Source organism: Amblyomma americanum, chromosome 8 (assembly GCF_052857255.1).
Source record: "Amblyomma americanum isolate KBUSLIRL-KWMA chromosome 8, ASM5285725v1, whole genome shotgun sequence".
NCBI classification, from domain to species: domain Eukaryota; kingdom Metazoa; phylum Arthropoda; class Arachnida; order Ixodida; family Ixodidae; genus Amblyomma; species Amblyomma americanum.
The window spans coordinates 80,840,320-80,856,106 of record NC_135504.1 but is presented as its reverse complement, the minus strand read 5'-3'; the positions used below and the strand labels follow the sequence as shown (position 1 = coordinate 80,856,106).

The following is a 15,787-nucleotide window of genomic DNA, read 5'->3' as shown; positions in this document are numbered from 1 at the left end:
GTGGTGCCTGGACAACGCAAAAAGCGTCCATGTGCTTTGAAACGCAAAAGGCGTCCGTGTGCAGTTCTATTTCAGTGCACATTAAAGACCCTAAGGCGGTCGAAATTACTCCGAAGACCTCCACTACGGCACCTCTTTTTTACTTTCTACTTTCACTCACTCCTTTATCCCTTCCCGTACGGCTGGTTCGTGTGTCCACCGAGATATATGAGCCAGTTACTGCGTCATTCCCTTTCCTGAAAAGCAATTTTTTCTAGTATATTTCTATTGACAGCAGTGTATAGAAACCAGTAAGAAAATTGTATCACTTCCTATCAACAAACATTAACAGAATACGCTCGGCTAAGAGACTGTGACTGCTAATATTTGTTTCGCGTCCAATTAAGGTTGCTTTAGTTGCTTTGTCCTGTTAAGCTGCAGTACTTAATTTAGGCATTTGTTCGCATGATAAAAACTTTCTCTCGGTTTCTAGTATATTTCTACTCACAACTGTACATGGAAAGCAGTAAGAAAATTGTACCAACTTCCTATCAACAAATGCTAATAGAATATGCTAAGCTAACAGAATGTGATTGCTAATCTTTATTTCGTGTTCAAGGTTGCTTTAATAGCTTTGAAGTGTTGGGCTATAGTACATGATTATTTTAGGTTTTTATTCGCATGACCAAACGTGTTTTTTCGGTTTCTAGTATATTTTTTCTCACAACAGTGCATAAAAAGCAATAAGAAAAATTTACTAAAATAGAATATATCTTCAGTTTTGAAAACACGTTTCTATACCCTAACTTGATCCCGAATGAATTTGCTGCGAAAAACGCTGGACGCTCGTCGATATAGGGAAATTGTTAACTAGCTGCAACAGATTTCACTGGGCACTCAAGTGGTATTTCACGGTTATGCGAACAAGAGTTTAAATCACCTTGAACCCAATGCAGTTTGTCCCTCATTTCTATCGATGTGTCGAACTGCACCAGTATTTTATAGTAACCTTTTATTGACAGGCGTATATACAGGGAAGTAACGTTCTACTACCTTTTTTTTAACAAAGGTGCATAGAATGTAAAAATTTTTTTCTAGTAACTTTCTACTGACAGGAGTACATACAGGGAAGTAACTTCCTGCCAACTTTCTATCAACAATTGTTGACAGAATGTAAAAGTAACTAGAAGGTTACTAGATTACATAGAAAGTTAATACAAATTATAAAGTTGATAGCCATTTTTGTAAGGGCCGGCCCAGGTCCTGCCCCTTCGCGCCATCATCGAAGAGTATTACAGTGCTCTCCGCCTTGATAGTTAACTCTCTCTCAGCCTGATCTTTCTGTGCAGGAGGATCACATCCTTTCATCGCGATCCTTCATGTCCCTACTGCCCTGCCCCTGATGCCAAACTCTCACACCGTTATTATCCTGTCCGCAACCCGATTTCCTGTCCTGTTGGTTTCTTCCTCGTGCCTTGTATTTTTTGCGCGGTTTCAAGATGCATTCTGCTACTAGTCACCAAATCACCCGCCTTTCTCTATTATTCTTTCCCACTCCTCCCACTCTCGGAACCTAGCGCGACTGGCTTGGAGCTGTAGATGGCGACTAACAGTGCCTACCCTTGCAGCAGGCATTGATGTCCTAGCTGTACCAGAAGTTTTACAACTAAAGCTACCTCCATTGGCTGTCTCTTGAAGCCCTGCACTGGTCTCATTAGCGAAGCGTGAACTCATCCCTTTACCCTACCAGTGTCGGCAAAACGCCCAAATATGCACACCTGCACGGTTTTACCTGTACAAATAGCGTCGCGACCTTTCATCTCCCTACTGCTCTGCCCCTGACGCCAACCTCTCAATGCAGTTTATTTTCATGCCCTGCTTTCTCCAATCGGGTTTCTTTCCCACCCCTCCCAAGCAACCACAGATATCCACTGGACGGCCGACGGAGGTCTGTTTCAGATGTTCCGGACGTCCGCTGAACATCCGCAAACAGCCGGTGTACGTCCGTCGGCCGTCCGATGAGAGTCCAAAGGTATACGTTTGTCTCACCGTCGGACGTCCGTTTGAGGACGTCCATTGCCGGATCTTTCTCGAATATTTGCATATATGGTGCATGCATGCTTTTTCACTCCCGCGAGGCAATAAAATGGAAAACAGTTTAATGTACAGCAGGCATATTTTTATTGTCGCTGATGTACATAAGCAGAGGAGTGACTTATATTCGTAAAATTACTGACTTCAGGTATGAAAAGCTCGGAAAGCACGTCCATAATCTTCCCACCCACAGAATTTCTGAAAAGACAAAGCAGCAAACATCAGTCTTGTCAAACACGTGCAAAAATGCAGTAGCCTAAGGAAACATCAACCAATTAACAGAAGTGTTTACAGAGCACTCCTATTACAGATCAAGTCGTCAAGCAAGCATTTCACATCATAATTTATAGCCTTTAAATGAATGTAGAAAGAATAAGTATACTGACAATAAAATTTAGGTGTGTAGTATAACTTTTATATCATGCATGTTTTCTTACTGTTACTGCTATCACTAGACAATGACACTGTTTTACCAGATAACACCAAAGGAAGCTGAACGGCACTTTGTGTACTGAATATCAACTGTTTCAAATCCAGTGTGACAGGAGTACAAATGCATTTATGTATTCAACAAATCTCGGAGCACAGCCAGTAGCAACAACAATGCTATCTTTTCCGTCGCCGCGGGAAAACAGATCACACAGGAAATAGTGAAATAGCACTCATTTTTCAACATATAAAACATGACATGAAAAGTAGTAGATGAATGAAGTGTAAAAAACTGTGAAACTGATTATGATGAAAAGCTTTCGAGCAAAAAGTGCACCTAAATCAGATGGTAGAAAGTGAACTGGCACAGTATATTACACATTTTGCGCGGCAAGATTGTGATGTTCGCGGCTAACAAAGAAGCCATCACCTCGTGTTTTCAACCCCAGACTTTACGAACAAATGCTATATGATCCTGCTGCATTGCTCAAAAGTAATTTTCAAGCAGTGTACTACTCACCTTCACAGGCAACCACCTGCGGCGCAGTACAGCATTCCAGCGTTCCAGAAGAGCTTCAGGCGCTCCCTGCGTCTTTCGAATTGCTCAAGTGCCACACCACTTTTGTCCGCAGACCAAACAAAACGACGCTTTGGTAATAACAAAGATCTAAAGCAGCACCACGCTTCACAACAAAATGACAGCAGTGGCGCAATGTTGTCTGTTGGATTGGATTGGACTGGCCGCAAACTGACATACATGATGACGATGATAGGAGTACTTGGCGGGAGTTTTGAATTTACGAATGCTTTCAACTGCAAGTTTAACGAACAAAGTGGGCATGATGTCGCACAATTTACAAAATTTGTAGAAGTATTATAAACTTAGAATTAGTAACCGTGATGCTTCAAAATTCTGCAACACCTGCTTCCACCCTTAAATTATTTTCGGTCATTGGCGGCCCTTGCACTACAGAAAGAATTGCGGAATCGGTCCAATTTACAAACGCATTCGCGTCAAACCATGTAGCTGACGCAAAACATTTCATGCAAGCAGATATGCACTTTGAATTATTGCGATTTGGAGCCAACTTGCCCATAAAATTCTCAAAATTTATTTGCGGGATAAGTCTTTCTCGATAAAAAGAATACACCCGCCGCGGTGGCTCAGTGGTTAGGGCGCTCGACTACTGATCCGGAGTTCCCGGGTTCGAACCCGACCACGGCGGCTGCGTTTTTATGGAGGAAAAACGCTAAGGCGCCCGTGTGCTGTGCGATGTCAGTGCACGTTAAAGATCCCCAGTTGGTCGAAATTATTCCGGAGCCCTCCACTACGGCACCTCCTCCTTCCTTTCATATTTCACTCCCTCCTTTATCCCTTCCCTTACGGCGCGGTTCAGTTCTCCAACGATGTATGAGACAGATACTGCGCCATTTCCTTTCCCCAAAAACCAATTATTATTATTTTATTAAAAATAATACGAAATATACATACACGAAAGGCGCAATTTTTCCGTGCGAAAAATAAAAAACGTCCATACTCATGTCCTGGGAAAATACTCAGCCGTACATACCTCGGACGTACGCTTCGTCTCTCATGCGGATATACAAAACTGGACACTGTTCGTACGTCCGATGAACGTACGGATAAGTATATCCGAAACCGGGTTCTGTTCGTACGTCCGATGGACGTCCAATCTCGTCAAAGGACGTTCGGATCTAGTTTGGACGTCCGACGGATATCTGTGGTTGCTTGGGCTCCCACACTCGCGGCTCGACAGGCCTGGACGACGAGCAGCACGACAGCGACATCGTGGTGCCTAAATGCTGCGCCTGAATGAAGTCCCAGACTACTACTATGAAAAACAGGGCAAAGTCTGACAATGCGAAGAACACGCGTTTGTTTTGTGGGAAAACGAATATTTAGCGCCGTGGTAACTTCCATTTGTGTGGAAGCGTTCATGTTCAATACATATGGCCTCCAAGACAGCGAGATGCGGCGATGTTCAGCCGGGCTCATCAAACCTTGTCTTAACGCCGCGATCTATCAATGAGACTCACCGTGATTTCTCTGTGTGAGACATTTGGTATCATTGCGTAGTCGAAGTGGGAATGGAAGCAGGATTGAATTAGATAGCAGAGTGAAAGGTAATGGACTTAGAATTGAAGCAGGATCACAAGTGAAATAGATTGGCGTGTGAAAGAAAAGTACTATTGTATTTCTTACACATCAGACCAATTTATCGCACCGAATTCTTTTTTTAATTTAATGATCACAATCAGTAGAAGCCCAGTGACGCAGGATGTGGAGTACCTACTGAGAAAATTTAGCATAGCGAGAAGTAGTAACGAAAATAATTTGAACAACACATGCCCTGCCTCTTTAGGCCCTCAATGGTAATTCGCAGTTCGTCCACTGAGTAACTTAGCAAGGCAATGTCAGCAGTCATCTCCGCTGACGTTTATCATCGACTTTTTCAACCCACGTTAGTCAACAGCTGCAGTAAACACGCGATTGACAGTACAGGGGATATCGTGTCTGCCCGATTCTTCAGTGGAATCTTAGCACTTTTCACTTGGAGGACGATGGCTGCTGTGCAACTGTTGTAAATATTTTCCAGCATTTCTACAATTACGTTTAAACTGCATGGTTTCACAACGAATTCATGACTGCTGAGCTTTCGACTGGGTCATAGGCTGTTTCGTAGTCTATCAATGCTATATACCGGGGTTGGTTGCATTCCGCGCTTTTCTCTATCCTCGGTGATACATTCGGGCGTCCGCCCGTCTTTATTAGCGGCGTCGTCGGCAAGGCTCACCTGTTGGAAACCAACACTAAGCTTTTTCGGGATGGTTGCGAGCCACGCGATACGAATCGCTCCGGTGGACGTTCCCGACCCGAGTAACCAGGAGCATCGCCCGAGTGGATTCCGGGAACTAAGTGAACCAGCGGCCACTATTTTTCCCAAATGCCTATGACTAAGCTCAGGGAACTAATGTGGCCTCATTGTTGGTAGAAGACGTTAAAGGGACCCATAAAGGGGATCTCAAAAAAGGTGCGGTTGTTTGGGATGTTAAAAGTCGTTTCATAATTATCTCCCATAAATAATTATTTAATGCGTTTTGTAGAAGGTGAGTTATATGCAGACAAAATTTCAACTTCCGCGTCTTCGCGCCTTTCCCTCTACTCTCGCACGTATAAACGGCAGCGCTCCTCCGCCGGCCCAACCAACACCACCTACCCCCGTATTTTAAGGCCTCTCCACGATTTCTCCTCCGACGCGTGACGTCACCGCGCTACGACGCGGGAGAAGCCACCGCCGACCACTGCGGCAACATCTCCTGGCGGCCGCTGCCGCCGTTCTCCTCCCGCGCTGTTTGAAATTGTTGAAGTGCGGAGTACTCCGAGGCGTATTTGCGTATAGCAAACTGAAGATAATGAATTTCACCGTTTTAAAAGACATGAAAGATATCTGGTTCAATGTAACAATCTTTGTTCGCATTTCTGGAAACTGTTCAATCTTTTAAAAGCTTACTTTGTGCAGTTTTTCTAGTAAATTGTTGGAAGCAATCATTTGAAAGGAGACATCGCGATTGCTGTAAACATCACTACCGTCGTGTTTGAACATGTGCTGCACGTGTCGTGTGCTACATGCTGTTCCTCCGCCGTCCTTTCTTTCTGTGTCATTTGCTGAAGCTTCCTTGCGGGACGTGAATACTCGAAGTGCAATCCTGGGAAACGTCTGTGAAAGTGCTGTGCGCATGTGACAGTTCCTGAGCCATTTGTTAAAATGCCAGGACACTGTTGTGTTCCCGGCTGCCGCGGGAATTACGATGGAGAAAAGACTGTGCGCGTCTTCACTTTCCCAGCTGATGCTGACAGAAGGAGGCAATGGTTGAAAGCCATTCCACGTGCTGATTTCGAACCCGGAAAGCGCTCAGTGGTAAGTCGAAAAAGCGTGATATTTATTCCGCGACGTAGCTGTGTGTACATAATGCGCTACAACATGGCCTAGTGGGCGAGCTGGAAATATTCTAAATTTGAAATATTTCACTGCACTAACTGCTATTGCACCCATGGAATTAATCATCTTAAATATGCTAACCTTATCTGCGCTGGGCTTTGCAGGTCTGCGAGCGGCACTTTAAAGAATCAGACATTCGGACTTCTAAGTATGTAGACTCAAAAACGGGCAAAGTCGTCGAGGCAAAATTGAAGATCGCTCGTCTCAGCTCCGACGCCATTCCCAGTGTATTCCCTAACTGTCCCACGTACCTTTCTGCGCTTGCCACTACGTCCCGAGAAGCACCGACTGAAAAGAGAATGCGTCTTGAAGCAGCTTCTTTACGAGATGCCATCGCCATGTCACTCCAGACACACGAGGAGGAAGAAGCAAAGAACAAGATTGACACTTTCCAAGTTCTACTGGAGTGCCTTCCTCAAATCAAGCTTTCTGATTTTTGGAGTGGTGGGGTGTTGTGGCCGCAGGGCAGTGCGCGCACCCGCGAGCGAACAATGGTGAGCTTGTGTGTTTTTCTCGAACAGACGGGCCTGACGTCCCGTCTGTTCTGCGCCAGGTAGTGTTATGCAGTGACTGAACGCTCCGCTTGTGCTACCTCGGACGCTTAAAACAGCTGGCCGCCCCACACCAGCTGTTGTGTGCAAGTGCTGTGCGCGTGTGTCGCGGTGGTTTCTATGTTTGTTGGCGCACGCGCGCAGCCATTCGCATTCCAGGCGGTCCGCAGCACTACCGGCCGCCCCCCCCTCGCCACCCGCACTCCAGGCGGCGCCTAGCGGTGACGACACCACCGTCGTCACCGGCGACGTCACGGGCACCGCGGCGCTCCCCCCCTGCTGCCCTCCCCCCGCCCCCCCCCCCCCCCCCCCCTTGGAGACGAAGCGGCGACCCAGCGCAGCCCGGACCGGCCGAGTGCACCGGGCCATATCCTCTCCCGCCGCCTCCTCACCGGCGCCACCCCCTCTCCCGCCCCGGCGGCCGCGGCGGCTGAACGCGCGCAGCCTGAACAATTGAACAATAATTTGTAAATAGTGTATATATGCCCTCACCACTATCTCTTTTCTGCCATCCCCTCACCTCTTTCGTTTCACTTCTTCAAGCTACCTGCTATCCTTTATTTCCGCTACCCCAGCTCAGGTGCCGCCGATTAGTGATGGCAGATGGCCGGGGTGAGCAAACATCTTTTACCTTCCTTTTGTTATTTTAAATAAACAATCACTATATATATATTTTTGGAATGTTATTTCTCGACCTGCCTGCGTCCTTTTTCTCAATCTTGCTGTTGAAGACGTCCCTCGTGTTTTGTCGTCAGTCACGGTCTTAGAGAACCTCACGGTGAAAGTTCATTACCGAAATGTGCAGCTGACTACAATTGATGGCATAGATACCATCCCTCACACAGTACATGATATCCGTTGCTTGATAGGTCTGCTGGATGCTGTAGAGTCGTTTCACGGAAAATTATTGTCTAAGCATGAAGAAAAAATTGATGGTTTGCTTAAGTTGGCACTTTCCCTGCTTGAAGATGCCTTCAATTGTGAACTGGCAGATGTTGAACAACCCAATGCAGTTAGTTTTTTGAAAGAGCAAGTTTCTCTTCTTCTTGTCAAGCTTAGCAGGTCATCCCGAAATTCTGCAGAGTTGCTGGTATTCTCAAGCATTTTATTTACAGTTTCTCCGCATGCTTATAGGTTCCTTCACAGTTTCGGAAACCTTAGATTACCCCATCAATCTACAATACGTCGTATATGTAACTCCTACAGCGTAAGCCCGGCAGCTGAACAGCAAGGCACTTCTTTCCAATCGTATGCAAAGAAGCTTGTCGCAGCATTGACGGAGCATGAAAAAATTGTTGTACTCATGATGGACGAAATTCACCTGCAGCCGTATTTTGATTATAAGGGAGGAGTAATTGTTGATGCGGCTACAAAAAGGCCTTATGCAGCAAAAACAGCCAATGTTTTTATGATGCAAAGCTTGCTTTCGTGTCAGAAGAATGTTGTGCACATACTGCCAGTAGAGCGCATCAACGCACAGCAGCTTCACACTATTCTGTATAGCATCATTACTCAGCTAGAGCATGTTGGGTTGCGTATAATCGCAGTCATAGCGGACAATAACTCAATCAACCGGAAAACAATGTCACTTTTTGGGGCCCCCTGCAAACTTCAGAGTGTGTATCCACACCCTGCAGACTCTAAACGTCCTCTCTTTTTTCTGGTTGATCCTGTACACTTAATAAAATGCGTCAGGAATAACTGGATCAATCAGCGAAATGCTAGAACATGCATGTTCTTTCCTAGCCCCATAGGACCTAATATAAAGCCACCTATACTTACAGCTTCATTTAAAACACTTCGAGAACTTCACTTGAAAGAACAGGGTCAGCTGATTAAATCAGCACCAACACTTTCGTCGAAATCTCTGAACCCATCGAATATTGAGCGACAGAATATCAAGTTTGCGCTAAGGATTTTCAGCCCGTCTACGGCAGCAGCTCTGCGAGCATGTGGGCCCAGACTTGAGCTAGATCATGTGTCTGGTACTGCACAGTTCCTTGAAACAATAACAAAGTGGTGGAACATTCTAAATGTAAAGACATGCAACAAGGGTACTCGACTTCGTGATGAGCTGCAGTCACCGATTACATCAGCGTCAAATCCACAGATCCAGTTTCTGTTAAGTATAGTGGAGTGGCTAGATCTGTGGCAGTCTCTCAAATTTGACACAGGCATACTTACAAGAGAGACTCACAGTGCGCTCCGACTCACGACAGACACCTTGGTAAAGGTGACTAGGCATTGCCTAGATGAAATGAACTTCGAGTATGTACTTTTATTAAAGTTTCAGACTGATTGCTTGGAAGAGAGGTTTGGCAAATACCGCCAACTCTCCGGTGCGCAATACCACATTTCCATAAGACAAGTCTATGAGTCGGAGCGAAAGCTTCGTCTGCAGAACATTCTGGAGCTCCCAGAGTTTGAGGCTGCAACAGATGCGGTGGCAGTACTTTAAGTGTTTGATATTGAGGTAACGGACGACGATTATGCCAAGGCGCCAAATCTCCCAGCAACCACTTACGTTGCTGGCTATTGTGCCCACGCTGCGTTCAAAAAGCTGTCATGCATGACTTGCAAAGAAAATTTAATGCTAGAAGATGAAATTGAAGTAGAAGGTGGGGAGTTAGTCAAGGCCATGACTCGTGGTAGTCTCAAGTTTCCACAGCCTGCCATAGTAAATGCTGTTCTTACTGCTGAGATAGTTCTTGACAAACTGAGAAGCGAACAGCATGTGACACAGTTTCATGCACTACCGAATCAAAAGGAGGCTCTCTTGGCACTCACACATGATGTGTTAAACGACGGCATTGACTTTGATGTGTGTGAGAATGGGCACACTCCACAGTTGGTAATGCACTATGTCCTAAGTGCAGCAGCAAACACGCTTCTAAATAACCTTTGTAAAAGAAAAAATGATCAACTCATAGTTGAAAAGGCTGCAAAAGAAAAAGAGAAAATTGAAGACATTGAAGAATTGACTACTCTGCGTGCTTGTGACGTTTTTGTTAGTTTTTTTTAGTTTTGAAACCAGTTTTTGCATTGTATTATATATTCTGCATATTTTCTTTTGTTTGCTTTCTGTTTACAGCTTTTCTGTTGTTGGCTTCACTTACTGCATTTTATGATTCAGTGCTGTAACAGTTTCCTTACCTCCTACTCCTACTGATCGTGTTTCTCATCTGAAAATAAAATACGACTTGTGAAAGTCCTCTGCGTTGTTCATTTTCAATAAAAAAAATATTACGAACGTATCTTCACACATGCGCGCTTTGATATAAAGTCAGTAAAAGTCTGCTAAAATGTAATTGCTTATACTTTCAAAGAAACAAGAACAAAAAAAAACATTCGGTTAGGGTGTGGGCAAGCAAAACACGATTTGAAAAAAAAGTAATTTTCTTTTCGAGAGACATAATCAGCACTTTGAAATGCGCGAAATGCGTGCGAGCGCGGAAGCCGAACCTACTGGGCCGTCGCAGTGTGGTGACGTCACGCAAATGTGGAGAGGCCTTAAAAAGTCTAGGTGGTGTTGGCCCAACTCACTCGGCGCCAGCCCTACCTACGCCGGCTGTGGAGCGTGCGGAGTGGAGGCGGCAGCGGTAGCGCGTGACGTCTGAAAGAATTTGGCACTTTGAACCAACAATTACACCCGGATGCTGACGTCATTTGCAAGACTTGACGTCATCTGCCAGGTTTCCGCGCAAAAGCCCGGCACCACGCGTCGCCGCGAGGTGCGAAAGCGGGAATTTTTAAAAATTAATTGTAAATTTCGCGCTCGCTTATGAGGTCTCCTACGCGACATGAACGCTCGATGGCCTGTACTCTACATAGTTCAAACTTTTTAGAGCCAAGCTCAAACACCCCTTTCTGTGGCCCTTTAAGCGTAGGGTTAAGGCAGCGAGCTGGAGGTCGCCGTCCGCTAATCTTCGCAGGCATGGCAAATGACGAAGCGACTCCTTCCGGCTTCTTGACCCGACCATGCGATCTTGCCCGGCGCGTCGACTGACATCTAAAGAACAGGTGTCAGTGGTGCATGGGATCTTTCGGCTATCTATGAGATCATCCCCTCCGCAGTCGGAGTGGACCCGCGGGCATCCTCCTCTCTCCCGGACTCGACACCCGACGAGGGCGTGTCCCTGCGTGCGGTGGAGCCTGTTTGTGCGCGATAATACGTTTTAGGCCACTCCCACTCTGGCAGAGACGTCCTAAACCTGGGGAATCTAGGGACGGAGAACTGTATAAAAGCTGGACGGCGAGTGCAGTGAATCATGCTCCTCTTGTGTGCTCCATTTTGGGATGCTCCATTTTGGGATCATCCATTACGATCCTGCCTTAACCTCTCTTCGGAGAGCAGTTCATTTTGATCTCTATCTTGCATATAAATGTAAATAATCCCTCTCGTAACCTTCCTCCCAAATTCCAACTCCTTTAACTCGTCGGCAGTCCTGTCCTGGTGGTGGTGGCGGTGTTCAGAGCAAGCGTCGTTCCTGACCGGTGGTTCCGTCTAAAGCAATTCCGAATCCCTCATCCAACATCAGACTGATAGTGCCAGCATGATCAGCTGACGAATAGCCTGTATTTTCGTTAACTGATGAATAATGTTCCTATAATTCTCTAAGCAGTTACCCTAGTATATACCTCGTAGGCAGTGTTCAGTAAGCTGATCGGTCTGTACTTTACTACGTCCTTGATGTCTCTTTCTAATGTTAATGTGAGCGTTTCTCCAGGATCTCGATATGTTACAGGTCGTGGGACACTGCCTATACAGAGTGGCTAGTTCTTCTAGCACAGCCTCCTCGCTACCCTTCAACGTATCTGCAGTTACCTGATTCTCAGCAGCCGCTTTCCTTCGTTTCATTTCTTGGAAGGCTTTGCTTACTTCCTCTTTCGCTACCAGCTGAATGTACAGCTCATCTGTACCACTGCTTATGTCATGTCATCTTTATTATTTCGGGTACTGAAAACATCTTTTTAGAGTTTCTCAGCCATTTTTATTCCCTGAAACATATAATAATAGCCTTGCCCTGTTTGTCATTTTTTGATATATCTGATTTTTTTTACTGCCTAGCCTCAACTTGACAGCTTTTATGCTACGTACGGCACATAGAGCATGCCAGCTTCTCTTCACATTTAAAGTTCTTGCTCAGTTGCTTCACGTTCACAGATTTCTTTCATCAGTTAAGTTCCATGTACAAGTCTAACGGTCTCATAACTTGCAGTTTTTCAAATGCATAATTTGCCCTTGTTTCTGAGAGCTTACCACTATCCTAACTATCCCAGCGCTTACTTCTTTTGCACGCTCCATAATGATATTTGCAATATTATAACTGTTCGCTTGCTAAGGCCCTCGTCCCTGGTTAAAGGGGAATACCTCTTCTGCCGTACCATTGTGCTGTCCACTGCATTTTCCCTGACCACTAACTCATAAATGTTATTAGCTTCTTCCCCTCCCCAAACCTAGACCGATTCCAGAAAGCTCCCTCCATTGGCTTGCTATTAAAGCCCGGCACCATGCTCACCGATGAAGCACAAACTCTCCTCTCTGCCCTACAGGTGTCACCCACATGCCCGGTCCTGGTGCCAACAGCCATGGAGCCGTCGCGGAAATGCGCCCTCCCCTGCCGGAGCATCCTTTTGTCAGAAATTCCAGCCGATGCAAGAAAGCATGCTGTCATGCTACCACGGGCATAAAGCAAGCCCGAAAGAGAGGAGCCGAGAGAGCAAAGCATTGAAAGGGTCTTCATCGATCGTTACCGAGAGAGCCCCTTCTGAAGAAGCCGTAATGCTGTCGGACTCAGTTCCGAACACTTGTACTTTAATGTTAAAAGTACTCTGCATATAGCTGTTTTCGTGTGAATTGCCGTCAGGTTTCTTAGGCTTGTGTGCCTCTGCGTGGGAGCAGCGCCAACTGCCAGAACACTCGACAACACTACCGTGATGACACATTGGCTGTCACTTGTGTGTACAGAGTTTTTGTCTTACACATTGCGGATTCCACTTCTTTTTAGAGCTTTTCGACTATCTCATGCATGAATGCACAACATTCAGCTTGTATCTCTTATTCAGCTTAAGTACGATACTTGCCACTCTGTCGTTAATGCTGTAGAATGCCTCGACCTTGACAATTATATCTTTTTGGAACAGGAGCCCCCCATCCAGCTGTCTCCTGGCCACTAAAACGCTCAAATAAGTGATACCTTAGATTTATTTAGCAGAAAGGTAAGTGAATGATATAGTCAGTCTAATAGGATGGTCCAGAAGGTCCATATTACGAACTGAATTTTTGTTGTAAGCTTTCATGTCGTTGGGGAAAGTAATTGCAGTGGTACATCAAAACAGTGACAACATTGCAGATAGAAATATAATAGTACTTATCCCTTCGTCTGTCGCTTTCTCATTTGTCCTTCTTGAGGCAGGTGGTGAATGCGCAGTACTATGTTGTCGCACTACTACGCAGAGCAGAAAAACATGATATCGTTTCTTTCTCCCAGTTCCTGATAATTAGCTGCAGCAGCCATTCAAATTTGGCTATCAATATTTTCACTTTTGTATATTACAGGAGTACTTAGCACTTTAATGAGCAAAAACGTGGTACAATATTTTTCTAGTGCAATTCATGGGAAGAACTGCATGCACCAGTGCGTCATGGACACAGGAGAACTGAATCTGAATGAGTGTTTGGGCACAGCGCCTGGAGTTGTTCCTGACGACGTAATAATGCTCACAAACTAATACCCCTGTCACATTGGAAAACTTAATGTCATTCTAATCAAATGACATTAGATGCACCTGAATGTTATCAGACTTTTTTTGGAGCTACTAAGTAAAAAAATGTTATTCTCAAACGATAGCAATGAAGTCTAGGGTTCGACGTAATCCCGTCTGGCGGGGAAAATTCATACTGATGAAGAAAACATACACTCGCCAAGGTTCAAAGAAAATAAGAAGGAATTGACGTTTCGGCGCCCGTACGGGTGCCTTGATCACAAAGAAGCGAAGGACGGGCAGGTGAGCTATATATGGGCAGTTTTTTGAAGGGTGCGCAGGTATATCTCTGGGAGATTGCCACGGGTCCGGTTAATCGTGTTTGGCGTGGATTGAATGCACAATGATTCTATGAGAAGGCGTTTTGGTAATGATTTTTCCTTTGCAATTACACGTGCTGCGTCCCAGTCGATGGTATGGCCAGGTTCTTGATGATGTTGCGCCAAAGCGTTTGAGATAGATTTTCCTTTGGCGACGTCATTTTGGTGCTCTTTGAGCCTTGTCTTGAATTTGCCTGTTTCTCCGATATAGGAAGCGTCGCAATCATGACAGGGGATCTTGTAGATCACGCCTGGAAAGCTATCGATGTCAAGAGGGTCCTTGACTCGCAAGAGTCGTTGCCGAAGTTTGCACGACGGGACGTGGGCCACATGAATGTTATAATCTGAAAAGATGCGAGCAAGGTTCTCACTCACACCGTGGGCATACGGAATCGGCACCCGCTTCTTTGCGCATGCGTCAGTTCGGATAGTCGGAGCAGAGGCGCGTCGTTCTTGGGATCGTAGTATTTGGGCTGGGTAACCGTTCCGTATCAGGTCTTGCCTGACCTGTTTCACTTCTGCTGCTCTGCGCTTAGGACTTGAGCATATCCTAAATGCGCGGTTGAACAGAGACGCCGCGACTGAGCGCTTGTGCCCGATGGGATGAGATGACTGAAAGTTTAGGTACCTTCCGGTGTGAGTGGGTTTACGATAGACGGTGGTTTGCAGAGAATGCGGTGAGCATTCCACGAGGACGTCGAGGAAAGCGATGTGGCCATCCACTTCCTCCTCTAGGGTGAACTGAATGCTTTGCTGGAACGTGTTGAGGTGCGCTAGAAACCTGTGTACGTCTGGCCGGTTGATGACAGAGAAGCAGTCGTCGACATAGCGTACAAAAAACTGCGGTGGGGGTCGAATGAGGCAAGTGCTGCGGATTCTATTGATTCTAAGGCAAGGTTAGCACATACTACAGAAACTGAGGCACCCATGGCTGTTCCGAAAGTCTGTCTGTAGAAGTTCTTGTTGAAGGTAAAATAAGTATTCGAGAGGCAGAATTTTAGGAGTCGGCAGAGGTCGTCGGCTTCAATCGGGGTTCGTTCAGGCAAAGTCGTGTCTTCGTTCAGGGCTTTCTTGCAACACTCCACCGCAAAATTCACAGGCACAGATGTGAACAGAGACTTCACATCGAAAGAAGCCATTACTTGGGTGTCGTCAATGGGCACATTCTTCAGCTTCTCGACGAAGTCGCTTGCATTCCGGACGTGTGTGGCGGTTTTTCCCGCTAGAGGGGCCAGCACCCGGTGAAGGTAGCCAGAGAACTTGTTCAGCGGGGACCGTGTAAAGTCCACAATTGGACGGAGCGGTGTGCCCTCCTTGTGCACTTTTGGTACGCCGTAGATGGCAGGAGCGGCGCCATTGTGACACAGTAGCTTGTTGTAGATATATTGACCGTCGGACGGGGGGACGTATTTGAATACATCAGCGAGAAGCTTCTGAAGTTCAGCTTCTATCTTTCTGGTCGGGTCCCGGTTTATCTTTGTATAGGTATTTTTGTCCTCCAAAAGTGCCGACATCTTTTTTATATATTCAGTCCGATCTAGCACCACAGTGGCGTTCCCCTTGTCGGCCGGACGGATCACGATTGCCTCATTCTTTTGTAATCTTTTGAGGGCTTCCTTTTCAGGGC

General features: G+C 46.0%; 1 protein-coding gene and 1 pseudogene across 1 annotated transcript; one reads left to right on the top strand and one right to left on the bottom strand.

Annotated features, from left to right (window-relative positions):
* The first annotated feature begins 8,657 nt into the window (after positions 1-8,657).
* Positions 8,658-10,056, top strand: LOC144100476 (uncharacterized; annotated as a pseudogene).
* Positions 10,057-10,634: 578 nt separating this feature from the next.
* LOC144102542 (uncharacterized) lies at positions 10,635-15,674 on the bottom strand. The gene is made up of 2 exons (XM_077635791.1): positions 15,069-15,674; positions 10,635-10,688 (listed from the first exon to the last, which is right to left on the bottom strand). Exons 1-2 carry the CDS (start codon positions 15,672-15,674, stop codon positions 10,635-10,637), a joined length of 660 nt encoding a protein of 219 aa, XP_077491917.1.
* Positions 15,675-15,787: the final 113 nt, after the last annotated feature.

What these genes read in the sequence shown, in the direction of transcription:
- LOC144102542 (XM_077635791.1), bottom strand. Translation starts at nt 15,674, where the DNA reads ATGTCGGCACTTTTGGAGGACAAAAATACCTATACAAAGATAAACCGG. An exon ending in TGGGTGCCTCAGTTTCTGTA is followed by an intron (nt 10,689 to 15,068) that starts GTATGTGCTAAC and finishes AAATTCTTTCAG; the next exon opens with ACGTCACGCGCTACCGCTGC.